General features: G+C 35.8%; 2 protein-coding genes across 2 annotated transcripts; one reads left to right on the forward strand and one right to left on the reverse strand.

Annotated features, from left to right (window-relative positions):
• Positions 1–2,438: 2,438 nt before the first annotated feature.
• On the forward strand, positions 2,439–5,688 carry SIG4 (sigma factor 4). The gene is made up of 5 exons (XM_039050287.2): positions 2,439–3,029; positions 3,450–3,680; positions 3,757–3,897; positions 4,505–4,705; positions 5,152–5,688. Exons 1-5 carry the CDS (start codon positions 2,571–2,573, stop codon positions 5,428–5,430), a joined length of 1,311 nt encoding a protein of 436 aa, XP_038906215.1. The 5' UTR covers positions 2,439–2,570; the 3' UTR covers positions 5,431–5,688.
• Positions 5,689–13,003: 7,315 nt separating this feature from the next.
• On the reverse strand, positions 13,004–16,221 carry LOC120091793 (uncharacterized). The gene is made up of 5 exons (XM_039049911.2): positions 15,761–16,221; positions 14,854–14,931; positions 14,524–14,623; positions 14,190–14,332; positions 13,004–13,488 (listed from the first exon to the last, which is right to left on the reverse strand). The coding sequence occupies exons 1-5, from the start codon at positions 16,079–16,081 to the stop codon at positions 13,279–13,281; spliced, it is 852 nt and encodes a 283-aa protein (XP_038905839.1). The 5' UTR covers positions 16,082–16,221; the 3' UTR covers positions 13,004–13,278.
• Positions 16,222–18,351: the final 2,130 nt, after the last annotated feature.

Genomic DNA, 18,351 nt, shown 5'->3' on the forward strand with positions numbered 1-18,351 from the left:
GTTATTTCTTTTTCTAAAATGCTTAGTTAAGATTACATTTTAAGATTACTTTGTTGTACATATGTTTTATTTACAATGTGATAAATAAACTATATTTTTGACAATCTGTGTTTGTTTGCTGAAATAATTGTTAGCTAATAGATGGGGTCAAGGCAAGAAGAAAATCTTTTCTGTACAAGATGTGAGAAACACCATCTGGGAGAATGCCTAAAAGGAACAAATAAATGTTATGTGTGTAAACAAATGGGGCATAAGGGGAAACAATGCCCGGAATTCTTTCATTTCCTCGGCCATCGAAAACTTCACCCAACCTCAGTAAGGATCTTCCCTACCGCAAATTCCATAGGAATCACCAAAAGGATCAAGAGGGAAGGGAAGGTTTATGCCTAAAGTGTGAGCAACCAGGGCATCACTGCAAAGACTGTCCAATAAATAGTTCTATCAGTGGTTCAGGAGGAAATCAAGCATGAAAGACTACCGGTATTAGGATAGCAGGAAAAATAGGGTGCTTGTAAATAAGTTTTATTCAAATAAAAATGTATCCTGTAATTCTCTAAATAAGCAATAAAGCAATATTTTTCAGCAATGATCAAATTTTGAGGATGAAATTTTTCTAAGAAGGGAGGAATTGTGATACCCTCACCTAAAGATAAATAAGTATAGTGGTAAAATTGGCTAAGTACAAAATTAGACGTGCATGGGTGTTAGGTAACTTGAATGCATGGGGCTTTGTGTATGAGTGGCCAAGGCTTGCAAAGAATGTGCAAGGTAGTGTGGAACCCAAGAATAAGCTAGGCGTTGAAGTGGAGGCTTGGACGCATAAGATAAACCTCCATTATGCATGGATGTGAGGCCAAGCCATAGAAGTAAGGTTCCAAGAGTAAACATTTGAGTAGCTTTGAGTTGAGGCTTAACGGGTGGAAATTTGGAAATTTGGCAAAGTGTCTATACAACCAATATCCTCCTCACCGTACATTGAGGAGAATGGACCATTATCCTCGAGATTGTATGGATAAACAAAGAAATTATCATCAGATAGGTTATATGGGGCAACATTATTATCTAAAGGGGTTAGTGACGTAGTATAGTCTAATGGATAATTTTGTTCGAAGGAAGGTTATGTATGATAATAAAGGGGTGGATATTCTTAGGCTAAATTGTATGGAAAGCTTAATTGGTATGAGCAACTGGGATTCTTTAAGTCACTGTCGCCATACATAGGTTTGGATTTCATTGATAAGTAGATAGGGGGCCTACATATGTCCTCGCCATTTAAAAAGAACCTAAGTTCTTGATCATTTTGTATCAAATACGAGAATCCCTAAATCTAAATTGTATAGTCATCTTAGGGTGAGATCATGGTTTTTTGGGGTCAATCCCACTTAGATTATACAACTCCAACAAGAAGTTCTGAAAGCAAATGTCACCTCTTATATCCAATCCCCCTAGATTACTGTCTGCGTATTCTCGTTCATCCTCATTCCAAATACCATCTTAACAAACAAACACGCAAGGCATTCTACAAGTGAAGATAAAACTTACTAGCTAGAAGAAAATGTATACATAAATATTTTTTTAAAACAAAAGGAGAAAGTTGACTTTACAAGAGAGTTGACCTGGTCAACTTCACGAGACAACTCGATTTTTAACTGCACGAGACAAAAGTTGAACAAAAGAGTTGTCTCGTAAAGTTGGACAAAATCATCTTCATGAGAAAGACAACTTCACACGATATCTACTTTGAATTCACGAGACAAATCACAGAACACGAGCAATAACTTTCCCACGTTCAATCATGTTCCAGTACTTTTTATTTTTCAATTTTCTCTCCACTTTTTCTCCTAAAACGTAACAATACTCCATAATATAAACAAGTGAAAAAGAAGTAAGAATTTCGTCACTTACTGAAAAATTTCTTTAAAAAGTAATTTTTTGGCTCCATTTTCATGACGTTTTGAAAAAATAAAAAACTATTTTTCAACATACCTATTTTTTAACTCTAAAAAAGGAAATAAATTGTTTCTCTAAACTTGGGACCCTCTAAAAAGAATTATTCATCTGAAGCTAGGACCCTCACCTCATGTAAAGTATTTCTATTATTGAAAACAAAATATGAAACTGAATATTGAAGTTTCTATTTTAATATATGTGTGTTGGGTAAGTTAGGTGATTTCATATTCAAGACAATTGAATGACCATTTATTGACGATCAAATTTATCTTTTTACATGGTAGGTCTCTCCAAAGCCTGAAACGTTAGAAAAAGAAATTAAAAAAAAATAGATTTTAAAGATGAAATTACGTTTGAATTGGAAAAAAGTTTTTGATCAAAACAACCATTTTCCCCATGTCTATCGACTTGGCCGATTTTTTTTCACACCTTTTTTCTCAAAGGATGTGAATGCTTAAATAACATCCGCACACATTGACATCCAAACTTTTAATCCTTCTATCCATTTGCTACAAGAAAACTTTGGTGGCTACACCAAAAATATCTAATTCTCAAATGCAAAAGAAAATCCAAACTTTTAAAGGCTCTTTTCCATTCTTCCTTTTTGCCCCTCTCTGCTTATGGCCACTACCAGCAGCTTATGTTCATTACCGACTCAATCCCCAACTCTCCCATCCATTTCTCTCTCCTCACTTCCATCGCTCAAAACCCATCTTCCCCAACAACCCCATTTCCCCTTTCCCCCTTTCTCCACCAAATTAGGCACCAACTTCATTAACAATGACACATTAACCCTTCCGCCGCCGCCGGAGGCGGCTGTTCTGACGGTAGAAGCGGCGAGAGAACATGTTCTGGTGGATGCCAGAGGGTTTTCTGAAGATTGGAGCTGCAAAAACCTTGAGAGAATGGAGGGGAGTTGTGGGGGTGATGGGACTGTAGCTTGGAAGAAGAAGAGAAGGAAAAGGAGAAAAGAGGTGGGGCTGAAAGCTGAGGAAAATTGGGCTGCCTTGTCCAGTGGACCCTTGAGACCTGGATATTTGAGCCCAAAAGAAGAAGCAGAGCTTTGTCTTTGTCTAAAGGTGGGTTTTAGTAAAGATTTAATAAGTTTTTTTTTTTTTTTTATCCTTGTCTGCGCTACATTGCCACCATCTACTTCTTTTGGGAGCTTACTTGAGGGGATCACATATATTTGTATGCAAAACACTGCAAGACTCTCTTCCTCTCATCTTTATTAATACGTGCATGTATATAATTCTTCTTTATAAAGTGCTTTTGAGGTATCCTAGTTTTCACATTTTATGCCAAACTCAATGTATGTGGCTTAGAATGCTAGTCTGTATTCTTGAGTTGAGAGAGGTCAAAACAAAATTGAAAATTTAGAAGTTTAGGAACCAGGATAGAATTAATTCTTTTTCACCAATATCTTTTAGATCATGTAAAATTGTTTTCCATGTTAATATATAAAAGGAAAGCTTCTGCATATCATAAACTCTTTGCAGGAGGCAGCACAGCTTGAAGAGGCAAAAACTAGAATCATGGAAACTCAAGAGCATGAACCTACAAATAGGCAATTAGCCATTGCCCTGGGCACCAAATTAGGGAGTATAGATAGAATCCTTTGTAGAGCAAGAGAATCAAGAGATCGACTCATTCGATGCTATAGCAAACTAGTCATTTCAATTGCTGCTCCATATCAAGGCAAAGGGTTAAGCCTTCAAGACCTCACTCAGGTAGGTTGTTGGACATATTATCTCTTTTGGATTATGTTTTCAGTAGTTTGTTGAAAGGGTTTGTTTCTTTTTTTAGGAAGGGAACATTGGTCTTCTTAAAGGAGCAGAACGATTTGAACCAAATAGAGGACATAAATTATCAACTTATGCTTATTGGTGGATAAGACAAGCTATAATTCGAGCCTTGGATAAAAAGTCAAGACTTGTAAGACTGCCGGTAAGATAATGCCTCAATTTCTCATTTGTCAAATTTTAATTATCATATAGAAGGTATGGAGAAGAAGTTTCAAATCATATTTAGTTTTTGAGGCAAAATTTGCATTTGTAGTATTGGCACTTCTGAATGCGTTGAACATAAGAACACAATCCGTATCCTATTCGGATAGAAAGCGCTCATCTTAGCTCTATGTTCATTGGTAGGTTTTGGTGACGAAGCCTTTTTGTGATTACCCGTTGGGTCATTTTACTTTATTGGAGCTCCTTTTGTGGTTTGCCTCCTTTTGTGGACTCTCTTTTTTGTATGTTCGTATATCCTTTCATTTTTCTTGATAAAAGTTCAGTTGAAAAGAAAAACCAACTAAACGAGTAGCAAACTAAGTTGAATTTATGACAAGACTCAGAAATGAATAAGAATAAGACGACGTGCCAAGTTAATAAGGAAGAGCCTTTTGTTATATCACCTTTTTACAAAAATGGGAAAAGTAATGTTTTTTAGAAGATATGTTTTTTGTTTTCATTTCAACAAAGTTTTGTTATTTGAGGATTTTAAGTATGGGAAAGTGAGCTGGTAATAACTGAATGCTTGGGTAGCTCGCTGTGTTCAGGGTCACATGGGTCAGATGGTAGCAAGAATAGCAGAAGCAAATAATCATCTTGGCCTAAAGTTATCACGACCACCTACCCACAAGGAAGTCGCCGAATCTCTTAAAGTCCGTGTTTCAACCGTAAGACTGGTAACGGAAAGGAGTAAGCGCCCAATTTCGATCAATCAACCAGTAAATGACCGAGGTTGCTTAACCCTGCAGGTACTGTTTACTAAAGTCAAGCTTAATCTTTTACTAGAGGGGATACCCACTTTTTCATTCTTCTTTATATCTATTGTACGATGACAATAATACAAGGAATGTCATGTTTGCAACTGGCTTTTGATCTCTAGGAATTGGGATTTAGGCTCTCCTTCATTTGTTTACAAAACTAGTAACAGATGACATTTCCCACATGCTCTGCTATGTTCTTATCTCCTCTGTTTAATATCTCCAAATGAGAGGTTGAAACAGTAAGTTATCTTTTCAATAAGATTGCTACACTTAGGGTACTTATTCTAATATCACAGAATTAAGTTCTACTCAGAGGAAGTCCGAGTAATTTTATCAGACAGCTACCTCAGCCCTAGGTAGATAGCTAGGTTATGTTTTTGTTTCAGCGACTAAGATAAGATGTTGAAATACCTTTTCTTCTCAATGTTCTGCAGGAGATCATGCCAGGACCAGACAATTTGACACCGGAGAATATGGTAATGAGAAAACTGATGAAGCAAGAAGTGAAGAGGCTTCTTAATACTCTTAGCAAAAGAGAAGCACATATATTGAGCTTGTACTTTGGCCTCAATGGAGAGATTCCTCGATCCTTTGAGGAGATAGGCAAGTCGTTGAATCTCTCAAGAGAGACAATTCGACAAATCAATGTCGCCACATTGTCGAAACTAAAGAATACCGACATTCTAGACTATCTTAAAGAATATCTAGTGTAGATACTTCAAGCTACAAGGAAAAGTTACGAGCGAACATTGGATCGATTGTTGAAGGATTTTGAAGAGTATTAATTTTATGCATCAAGATTCAAATATCTCTTTGGTACATCAAAAAGGAGTTATCCAAATGGTTGATTGAAGAACTGGTCTTTTGTTTGCTAGTGTAAATAATAAATAAGAAACCAGATCCATTGATGTTTACATTATGTATTCGTATTGTTCTATAAAATGAAATATGTCGACTTGAAGTTGATACAACTGAAAGCTGATTGTAGAGAATAAAATAGTGAATCTTGAAAAACAATATCGACACTATAGGAAACAAGTTTTGCAATTTAAATTTAGATTTCTGTCTTTTTCTTTGTTCGACAGTGGTTTGAATCAACTTCGGTTGGCTGGCAACTGTTGGGTGAAAATTTAACTTTCAAAACAAGAGAAAATCAACCTTTTGGTTGGAGAATCCCACATTGGAAAATTTGATATTAGAAGTCTCCCTTATGTACTCCAATCTTGAGTTTTGGGTTTGGACCCCAAGGGATACCCATGTTTTGGAGGGAGTTAGGAGATAGATCAATGTGGGTTTGGTGGACATCCCACACGCGTGTCCCCGTCCGTCTGGTTAGCGAGAGGTATGTATGATTATTAATTTTTAATAAAAATATTATTATTTTTATTCTTTTTTATTATTTTATTTTTCCTTTTAACCGAGAAAAAAAAAAAAAAGAAAAGGTCCTCACATTCGCACTTCGTCCGCTTCGTTCGTGCATCATTCGCTTTCATCTGCGCATGTTCTGAGGCTCACCACCTTTTTTGCTCCCTACTGTTCCATGCTGAAGGCCTATAAAAGACGTTGCCTTTAGCAGTTTGAAAACACAATTCATTTTTCACTTCATTTCATTTTTCCTCTCTTCTTCCATTTTAGTTTTCCGCGCAGTGGGTTTAGAAAGGGTGTGTGTTCCGGTCGGCAATGGTGCATTTTCGATCGGGTTTCTTTTGGTTATTTTATCCTGGGACGACGTGGCAATTTACAGACCTACTTGCACACTTGGACAGAGCCGTGAGACGTCTTAAAGAGAGCAAGCTCCGCGACTCAGCCTATAACGAGTTTCTGTTTTGCAAGTTTTGCTCTTTGCTTGGCCGTCGTGCCTTGACCGTTTACTGTTCATCGTTCTGAGGGTCCTGCCGTTTCCAACAATTTTAAGACGTATCCGCCACATCATTAATGGCCCTCAGTAGCAACAATGACGTTATGATATCTGACCTCAACCATCCATTCCGATTCGAAGGAGCAAACTTCAAGCGGTGGAAGCAAAAGATGTTGTTCTTTCTCATCGTCAAGAAAGTTGCCGAAACTTGTACCAGAGTTGAGTCGATCGTCCCTTTAGAAGAACCAACTAAACAACAGATGAAAGAATCTGTTGACTGGGAGGAGAAAGACTTTCTTTGTAAGAATTTTATTTTAAATGGTTTGACTGATGATCAGTATGACTACTACAGTACAGTGAAGATAGCGAATGAGGTCTGGGATGCCCTGCAAAAGTATGACACTGAGGAGGCCGGGTCGAAGAAATATGTCGTTAGTCGTTATCTCAAGTTCCAGATGACGGATGACAAATCCATGGAGGCCTAATCCCATGAACTCCAAAAGATCGCCCACGAGATAATTACTGAAGGTATGCCTCTAGACGAATAATTCCAAGTTGTTGTTATTATTGATAAACTACCCCCTTTGTGGAAGGACTTTAAGAACACTTTGAGGCATAAGACCAAGGAGTTCTCCTTGGAGAGTTTTATAACCCGGCTAAGGATCGAAGAGGAAGCTCAGAAGCAGGACCAAAGGGAGAAGGTGAACGCAGTACCTGGGAAACCCGCCTCTACCGTGGTAAAACCTGACCGAAAATATAAGGGGACAAAGAGGAAAGGTCAGAACCGTGGCTCCAACAACCAGAACCAACAAAAAAAACATAAGCCCCCTTCAAGAGAAACGGTACAGTTCATCTGCTTTAATTATAATAAACCTAGGCACGTGGCTAGGAAATGTAGGAACAGGCGTCATCCTGCTGGTCAGACGAACTTGATAGAAGAACCGTTAGTTGTCATGATCACAGAAGTAAATGTGATCGATGATTGTGAAGGGTGGTAGATAGACACTGGCGCTATGCGTCATGTTTATCATGACCTTAGTCTATTTAAAACTTATATTGAAACTAAGGATAAGAATATTCTGTTGGGAGATCACCACTCCACGAAAGTTGTTGGAACCGGTGAGGTGGAACTGAAGCTTACCTTTAGAAAGACCTTCACGTCGTTCTGCACACTCCGAAGACAAGAAAGAATTTAGTTTCGGACTATCTCCTCAACAAAGCCGGATTTACTCAAACTATAGGGGCAGACCTATATACCCTAACCAAAAATAATGTATTTGTAGGGAAAGGGTATACAACTGAGAGAATGTTCAAATTAAATTTAGACCTTAATAAAATGAAATCTTTTGTGTATATGTTGTGTTCTATGAATATTTGGCATGCTAGACTCTGTCATGTGAATAAGAATTTAATTAGTAACATGATTAGGCTGGAAATGATACCTAAGTTATCCACGAATGATTTTGATAAATGCGAGTATTATAGTCAGGCTTACTAAAACTCCACATAAATCTGTATTTAGGAATTCTGAGTCTTTAGATTTGATTCATTCTGATGTTTGTGAATTTGATGGCATCTTGACTAGAAACGGTAAAAGATATCTCATTACCTTTATTGACGACTGCTCTAATTTTACTTTTGTATACTTGCTGAAAAACAAAAGTGATGCTTTTGATACCTTCAAACTTTTTGTTTCTGAAATAGAGAATCAGTTTAATAGAAAGGTTAAAAGACTTCATAGTGATAGAGGAACCGAGTATGACTCGGACAGTTTTAATGAGTTCCTTAACTCACATGGAATAATACACGAAAAGACCGCACCTTATTCTCCTGAAATGAACAAAAAAGCCAAAAGGAAAAATAGAACATTATTGAGCTATAGTTGCTATTTTACTTAGTTCAGGAGCCGCGTCTTATTGGTGGGGTGAAATCATCTTTACTATGTGTTATGACCTAAATAGAATCTCAAAATCTAAAAAAAAAAAAAAAAACTTCACCTTACAAAATTCTCAAGAATAAGAAACCAAACTTGTCCTACTTTAGAACATGGGGTTGTCTAGTCTTTGTAAGGATTCCAGATCCAAAAAGGAGAAAGTTGACTAGTAGATCTTATGAGTGTGTCTTTATAGGTTATGTTTTAAATAGTAAAGCCTATAGGTTCTATGATCTAGTGAACCAAGTGATCATTGAGTCAAATGATGCCGACATTTTTTAAGATAGATTTCCTTTTAAATCAAGAAATAGTTGGGGCTCTGGATCAAGTGGTATAACCCTAGTTAGAAATCCTAACCCTAGAGAAGAAACTGGTTCAGAACCTAGAAGAAGCAAAAGAGCTAGAACCGCCAAAGATTTCGGAAACGACTTCCTGACCTACAATGTAGAAGAAGACCCTAAATATCTGAGAGGTGCCCTGTCCTCAGTAGATGCAAACCTCTGGCAAAAAGCCATAAATGATGAAATGGACTCACTTAAGTCAAATAGGACTTGGCACTTAGTAGATCTACCCCCAGGCTGTAAGACAATAGGATGCAAATGGATCTTAAGGAGGAAACTTAAACCTGATGGGACTATTGACAAATTTAAAGTCAGGTTAGTAGCAAAGGGCTTTAGACAAAAAGAAAACGTAGATTTCTTTGACATCTTCTCCCCTATCACTAGAATTACCTCTATCTTGTCTTGTTCTCCCTCGCTGCCCTTTATAACCTCATAGTACATCAAATGGATGTAAAAACCGTTTTCCTAAACGATGAACTTGAAGAAGAGATTTACATGGAACAACCTGAGGGTTTTGTTGTCCATGGTCAAGAAAATAAGGTGTGTAAATTAGACAAATCTCTCTATGGACTAAAACAATCTCCTAAGCAATGGCATGAAAAATTTGACAACCTTATCCTATCTAAAGGTTTCAAGGTCAATGAAAGTGACAAATGCGTCTACTATAAGTTTAATAATAACCTCTGCACTATCTTGTGTCTATATGTAGATGATTTATTGATCTTTGGGTCGAACTTGCACGTTATAAATGATGTAAAATCAATATTAAGAGCGAATTTCGACATGAAAGACTTAGAAGAAGCTAGTGTAATCTTAGGCATAAAAGTAAATAGGTCTGAAAAGGGAATTTCTTTGGATCAATCTCACTATATAGAAAAGATTCTAAAGAAATATAATTACTTTGAGTGTAAACCAGCCTGTACTCTTTATGACCCTAGTGTCAAGTTGTTCAAGAACACTGGCGACTGTGTTAATCAATCTGAATATGCGAGCATCATAGGCAGTCTTAGATACGCTACTGACTGTACTAGGCTTTACATAGTTTATGCTGTAGGATTACTTTATAGGTTTACAAGCAGACTTAGTAAAGAGCATTGGAATGCTATAGAAAGGGTAATAAGATATTTGAAGAAAACCCAAAACCTAGGATTACATTATGAAAAGTTTCTCGCTGTCCTGAAAGGGTTCGGCGATGCTGATTGGAACTCTCTTTCGGATGATTCAAAGGCTACAAGTAGCTATATCTTTAATATAGCTGGTGGAGCTGTCTCTTGAAATCTAAAAAACAAAATATTTTAGCTCAATCTACGATGGAGTCAGAAATGATAGCACTAGCGACAGCTAGTGAAAAAGCAGGTTGATTTAGAAGTCTGCTATCAGAGATTCCTTTATGGGAAAAGCCGGTACCAGCCATATTAGTCCATTGCGATAGTACTGCAGCAATCGCAACAGTTCAAAACTGTTACTACAACGGAAAGAGACGTCAAATACGTCGTAAGCATAGTACTATTAGAGAGTTTCTCACTACTGGTGCAGTTAGAGTGGATCACATACGAACTGATGAAAATTTGGCAGATCCTTTGACAAAAGAACTGGCCAGAGAAAAGGTTTTTAGAACCTCACAAAGGATGGGACTCATGCCTAAGAAAGATGAATCACAATGAGGAAAACCCAACCTGTAGCCTGGAGATCCCAAGAAACAGGTTCAATGGGTAATAACTAATCACGAGTGATATATAGTGAATCATGTTAAACCAAACACAGAGTTCCATTCCTATGACTTAAAGTCTGAGCATGATATCCTGAAGCGTAAGAAAGGTTGAACTCAGTTCTTAATAAGATCTATACTTGATGACAAGTGGGGTACCTAGCTATAGAAGTACGCTTGATAGACTCACCTATATAAATGTGGAAGTGAGGGTCGCTTCCTATGGAGCTTTTAGGCAAAACTCTCAAGAGCATTCACTAAATCGGGATACACGCTAGGCCTTAAAGCACGGGCTTTTGTACTACACCCTATTAACACTCTATGTGAGATGTTGTTAGAGATAGAGTTCAAAACCAAGGGTTACTCTAGTATATTCTGAATCATCTACACTATGTAAAGGTTCAAGTCGTAAGACATCTTTGCTTATGCACAGTGTTGTATAAACTGAAACTGCTCGATGAAAATCTTCTCTCTCTTTCTCTTTTTGATTAAATTTCTAAGTGGGGGATTGTTGGGTGAAAATTTAACTTTCAAAACAAGAGGGAACCAACCTTTTGGTTGAAGAATTCCACATTGGAAAATTTGGTATTGGAAGCCTCCCTTATGTACCCCAATCTTGAGTTTTGGGTTTGGACCCCAAGGGGTACCCATGTTTTGGATGGAGTGAGGAAATAGACCAATGTGGGTTCGGTGGATGTCTCACACGTGCGCCGCCGCCGTCGTCCGTCCGGTCGGTCGGGCGAGGCATGTGTGTATGTGATTATTAATTTTTAATAAAAATATTATTTTTTTTATTTTTTATTTTAACTGAGAAAAAAAAAAAGGAAAAGTTCCTCCCGTTCACGCATCGTCCGCTTCGTCCACACGCAAGCGTTTCGTCCGCGCACGTTCTGAGGCTCACTGCCTTTTTCGCTCCCTACCGTTCCATGCTAAAGGCCTATAAAAGGCGTGGCCTTCAGTAGTTCAAAAACACAATTCATTTTTCACTCCATTTCATTTTTCCTCTCCTCTTCCATTTTAGTTTTCCGAGCAGTGGGTTTAGAAAGGGTGTTTGTTCCGGTCGGTAACGGTGCAGTTCTGATCGAGTTTCTTTTGGTTGTTTTATCCTGGGGACGACATGGCAATTTACAGACCTGCTTGCACACTTCGGCAGAGTCGCGAAACGTCTTAAAGAGAGCGAGCTCCGCGACTTAGCCTATAACGAGTTTCTGTTTTGCAGGTTTTGCTCTTTGCTTGACTATCGTGCCTTGACCATTTACTGTTCGTTGTTCTGAGGGTCCTGCCATTTCCAACACAAGCGTATATAGCTATGTTAAAGGACTTTGTTAGCGAAAGCAGAGTCTCTAGAATCAATCAACCGGGTGCCATTTGAGAGAACCATGTTGAAGGAAGTTGTCAATCTGCTATGATGTCCTACCAACGTGGATTTCACATAGAACATTGCTTATGAATTGAGAAGGAAGGCTGGACGCCAATGGTCAAGTCAAATTAGCTCAATTTTCTTTTTAAAAAAATAGGAGGTAAATTCATCGTGACACGTTCATTACTAAAAAATCATTTAATGGAAACTATTTAAAAAATAAATAAATAAGCTTAGCACAAAGGAGAAACCCAAAAGCCAAGTTTTCAAGCTCAAACCATTTTGGTTGGACCATGGGGGCATACTAGCTGGCGTGCACTGGAAACAAGTGATTCATATGAGAAAATATAAGTAACATGATACAAAGCATCAACCTATAAAAGATGAATTGATCGACTATTGAGTGCACCCCTGTAGAAGATCGTTTTCTTTCCAATTGCTGCAATATGTCAGAAGGCCAATTATTTTTATTCGTAGAAGTATTTCCCATTTCCAATGAACAATTTGTGAAGATCCACCCATTCTTTGTTATTTTGTTGTGACGTGGGTTATTCAAGAATCGAAATTAAGTTGCATTATAAAAAGAAAATATCAATGACTTTCCATGAAATAGTTTTACGAGATTTAGAAATACACACATTTATATATACCTGAGTTAAAAGACTTTTGATTTTGGTTCATTTTGATTTTTATACACACACATATATACATCTATGTTAAATGATTTTGTGAATCAAATCTCCTCCATGATATCCCAAAACGTCATGCAACACATTTTCGATTTTAGTTCACTTTAGTCTTTATACTTTTAAAAATTTCATTTCAAGTGATATACTATCAACCTTGACTCATTTTAGTTTTTATACTTTTAAAAAGTGATATTTAGATCCTTTTATTTTCATTTGTATTTAGGAGTAAAATAGCTATTTTTTTTAAGTACAAGAATCAAAATAGACATTTTAAAAGTACCATGATTAAAATAAACCTAAAAAAAACCTTTTGATGTATAAAGTCAGAATTACCCTTTAGTTTTTTTTCTTTGACAAACATCACTTTGTGATTTAACCCAACTACAAAAACACCTTCTTCAAGTCAACAAGGAGTTCAAATGAAATGATTAAATCATGAGTACAAGCAATCGTATTTATACCATTGAAAGTATATATACAATAGCATTAAACAAGTATACACATGGCAATTATCCCTAAAGGAAACTGCAATATTTTCTGCTACACAGACATAACAGTACATAAGAGCATAAACCAAACGAATATAGGCTTCATCTGATAAATTTCAAACCTCCGTCGCCTTCATAGAATTTTAGAAGGCCATAATATGCCCGCCCTTGGCATACTGTATTCCTATTCTGGCCTGTGTAGATTATGGAGGATGTATAAAGAAGCAGAAGACAGGAAAATGCAGACGGAATAACTGAGTAGATCAAGACCAGTTGCTATTGTAACCATCTTGCTTCTCTCGAACATTTTCACTAAAAGAATCATAACAATAACATGTCCGACTTTTGTTTTCAGCTCATCAAGAGAGCTAATTTTCATCCATTTTGGCCTTTCCTGCAACCAACACCACCAAAATTGCAAATGGCTTCCATTACTTAGGGAGGTTGTTTCGGTATTTGGTAATATATAGAGAGGGAGAGGGAGTAGTTAAGCAATAAATTTAGTGAGTAAATTAAGGTTTGAGAGAGATCTCAAGAAGGGAGAGTCCAAATTCCTCGAATTACTTGACTATATTATAAGTTTTTCATCATTTACATTTCAATATTGTTGATTGTATTTTGGCTCCTATCATATGAGTATTGTCAATTTTCATCAAATGACTTTTATGAAAAATATAAAAGATCAAATATATCTTAAATATAATTAAGCTTTTGAGTTTAATGGTAATTCTTTCTTTCGATAAAGAGCCTATTAGTTATTCAACATGGTCAACCATTCCTAAGCTTTAGGGTAAAATGGGATTCTATTTTTAGGTAAGGGGTCTAAGTTATTTAACATGGTATCATACCATAAGGTCAAAGTTCACCCCCAACAATTTTATTTCCTCCCTAATTGATATTACTAGTTCATGTGTTAGGACTTTGTGAATCAAACTAAATCTAAACCCAAACTATAGTAAAGACTAAATACTTACGAACCTATCAACTTAAATATCCAGTAAAGATTTAACACTCATCTTGATGAAAGCAAAGTACTGGTAAATGCATACTTGAAGGACATTGGTGATTCTTAAAAATAGTAAGTCTTTAATTTACCTTCAAGGCAAACATTCCAAACAGAGAGGATCCTTTCAGGGCACGATCAACAGGAGGAGGTTCATCAGGAGACACATTACTGATAAACAATCCATAAAGGCCCATCCCAAAAATTAACATGACGGTTCCAGCAAGATATACATCTGCATAATGTAGCGATTCGTCATCATTTATGAACAAGAGAAAAAGATCCATCACCTGTGGTTTTATATTTTTGCAAGTGACAGTAACAATGTAATTTAACACAAGAAGGAAAACCCAAGTCATGTTTTTTGACAGTGATATACTTCCAGCACAAAAAAGAGATTTAGTAGTGAATATCTGAGGATCCTACCAATAGCTTCAACAAGTCGCAGAACCATTTGTCCGGTGTGAATCCCTTTGACACAGCTTGACCAGTAAACTTTATATGCATCACAAATATAAACGCAGCCCTTCAGACAAGCTAAGAGTAGTCAAACTACACGTACAATTAAAGTATCATACAGAAGAAAATGTTTCAATAGAAAAATGTGTGCACGATTTATCTTCAATAGATATCCAGAACATCATGCAAAAGAAACTCAGTTGCATAGTTAAAGTTTTTTATTATATTATATAGTATCCAAAGACTTCTGTAGTGAATTCTCGCAGAATTAGTTTTAAGGAGAGCTGAAGAAAGTACATTGAGAAAGCACAAGAATGAACCCGCCAGTGAACCTCCAACTGCAAGCAGGGCCAAGAAACGGAAGTCAAAAATAACCTGCTTAACATCAGATGAGACAGGTAATGGTCATAGCCCATTAAAGAAGTGAAAGATCAGACTGGAAAAAGAAGAAAGCAACCTCGCATGAAAAAAATACAATTTTTTAAAATTTCGAAATAACATTTGAAATCATCCTAATGGGTAGTCTTTTTATACAAGTTCATCAACTCTGAAATAATTCAATCCAATCGAATAAGTTTAATTTGAACATATTTGAACCATAGGAACTAAAAGTGACAAAGAAAACGTTCAAATGATTATGATCTCAATTTTCAAACTCTCGAGTAATAGTAACAGCATACAAGTTCAGTTCAAAAGTTGTTGGAATGCTTTGAATATGTTATCTAGGATTTATAGAAGTGCACTATATAAACTCTATAACTCTAGAGGCATCTTTTGTATGTAATCTTATTTCTAATAATAAACTTCTTTCTCTTTCTCCCGGTCCGTAGATGTAACTAACACGCTGTTAGTGAACTACATAAATCTATGTGTTGATTTTCTAATGTCTATACTTTTCTGCTTATCTTTGATTATCGATTTCATAATAAAAGTGTTCACTGATTAAATTCACAGCCAGCAAAAACTTTCAGCTTCAACAGGGAAACTAATGATATGTATGGGAGTGATTCTAAAACGATAAAAATTACTTTTATTATTTTCAAAATCACTCATTGAAAATCCAGTATGAAAATTGTGTTTAAGAGTGTAAAATCAAATACTAAATTGATTTGTGGGATTAAAAATCTGTTCTGAATTGATTTTAAACATGAAGTAATCAATATAAAAGAAAAAACCCAATTGAAAAAGAGAAAAAAACAATTACCCTTTCAATTGAGGATTCAGTGGATTGCATAAACCCAAGAATGGGGTGAAGAGAACCACCGGCAGGAGAAGGGTTAGCAAAGGCGTAGGAGAAATTAGAGTCGGGAGCTCTGGTGGGTTCAACGAAGGGAGGGGAAGTTCCATTGGAGGAAACAAGATTATCAGTGGGGGGTGATGATTTGGCGGATCCAGATTCGGAAGAGGAAGAGCTCAAAGAAGCACAAGGGTAGGAAAAGCGAGGAAGGGCGGTGGTCAGAGATTGAGGGCGGTGGAACCCTAAAGAGACGGGGAATGGAAGCGGGGAGAAAGCAGAAAACGCCATTGGAGTAATGAAGAAAGAGAAATGGGAGTGAGGATATTTATTTGGAAGATAAACAAGTGGGGAATGGAATGGAGATATTTTGATTGATCTTCTTCTTTGAGATCGACATTATTGTGTTTTTTTGTCTATCAATCTGAGCTCTCTTGACTGTGACTGGTTTTACCGCCAAAAATAGTGTCCCATCGCAACCGACACAAGATCAAACAATAATAAAATATAATATTAAAATAAATAAATATTAAATTTAATAAAATAAAATAAATTAACAAAATAAAAAATAAAAAAATTTCTCTAAATTCTCTACTTTCTCCAATTTTCATAGAATTTGTCCAATGTGTGTTTTCCAAAACCCACCAAGTACCACTATTTATAGGAAATTTGGCAAATAGGAGGTAGATTATATGAACACTAATAATGTGTAATATTGAAACACATGGACAATACTTTGGTAATTGAGGCATGACATATGGTTATAGATACTAATCATGAGCATATAGAAAAAAAATCTTAGTGAAAGAAAAAGAGTACATATTCATATAATTTATACTCTTAAAAAGTATATTTATTCCCCTCATAGGAACATCACTTGAGATCTCTGAGTCGTCGCATTCCAATGTTATGCACCAGTTTTTCAAAGATTGCGGTAAGTAATGCCTTTGTAAATAAGTCTGTCAGGTTATCTTTTGAACAAATTCGTTGTACAGTGATATCGTCATTTTCTTCAAGATCATAAGTGTAGAAAAGCTTTGGTGAAATATGTTTTGTTCTATCTTCTTTAATATATCATCCTTTGATTTAAGATATGCATGTTGTTTTGTCTTTGTATAATATTGTTAGAAGACTTTTACTGGAAAACAAACCACATTTCCACGAATGTGTGGAGTAATTGATCTTAGTCATACACATTCTCAACTAACCTCGTGAATTATAAGAATTTCAGCATGATCTGAGGAAGTGGTTGTTATGGTTTGTTTCACTGCACACCACGATACATCAGTTCTTACACATACCAATAGATAACTTGTCTGAGATCTAGTTTTGTGTAGATCAGATAAATATCCATAATCTGTATAACTAACTATATCAAAATTCGATTTATTTGAATAAAACAAACTAATATCAATCGTTCCTCGAAGATAACGGAGTATATACTTAATTACGTTCCAATGTCTTTTTGTTTAAGAAAAACAATATCTTTCTAATAAATTTACTGAAAATGCAATATTTGATCTTGATTATTAACAAGATACATGAGTGCACCAATTGCACTAAGATATGGTACTTCAGAACCAAGAAGTGCTTCATTATCATCTCGAGGTCAAAATATATCTTTCTTCACATCTAGTGGATGTACTTCCATTGATATGTTCAATAGATGTACTTTGTCTATATAAAATCTTTTCAAAACTTTTCCTCTATAAGTTGACTGATGAACAAATATCTCATCTACTAAATGCTCAATTTGTAAACCAGAGCAAAATTTTGTTTTTTTCGAGATCTTTCATCTCAAATTATTTTTTAAGATATTGTATTGCCTTTGAAAGCTCTTCAGAAGTTTCAATTATATTTAAATCATCAATATATACAGTTATAATAGCAAATCTTGACTGTGATTTCTTTATAAAAACATATGGATATATTGAATTGTTTTCATATCATTCTTTCAACAAATATCCACTTAGGCGATTGTACCACATTCGCTCTGATTGTTTCAATCTGTATAGCGATCTTTGTAACTTTATTGAATACAATTTCCAAAAATTTGATTTATATGTTTCAGGTACCTTAAATCTTTATGGGATTCTCATATAAATATCATTATCAAAAAATCCATATAAATATGTTGTGAGTACATCCATAAGATGCATGTCCAGATTTTCATACACAGTCAGACCAATTAAATATCTTAATATAATTGCATCTACTACCGAACAATATGTCTCTTCATTATCAATACCAAATTTTTGTGAAAAGCCTTGTGCAACTAGTCTTGCTTTATATTTTGTGACCACATTATTTTCATTTCATTTTCTCACAAAAACTCATTTGTATCTCACAAACTTGACACCCTCTGGTGTTCGGACTACTGGTCCAAAAACTTGAAATTCTGTCCCGATTGCTTCTTTCCATTGAAGTCAATCTTTTCTATGTTGATATTCTTCCACAAATTTTGGTTCAGAATCCTTATTTTCAGATATAATATCAAGAGCAACATTATACGCAAAAATGTTGTCAATAACTATATGAGTTTAGTTTCCATCATTTTTCTG

Source organism: Benincasa hispida, chromosome 11 (genome assembly GCF_027475165.1).
Source record: "Benincasa hispida cultivar pf3 chromosome 11, pf3_genome.v1.1, whole genome shotgun sequence".
Classification (NCBI taxonomy): domain Eukaryota; kingdom Viridiplantae; phylum Streptophyta; class Magnoliopsida; order Cucurbitales; family Cucurbitaceae; genus Benincasa; species Benincasa hispida.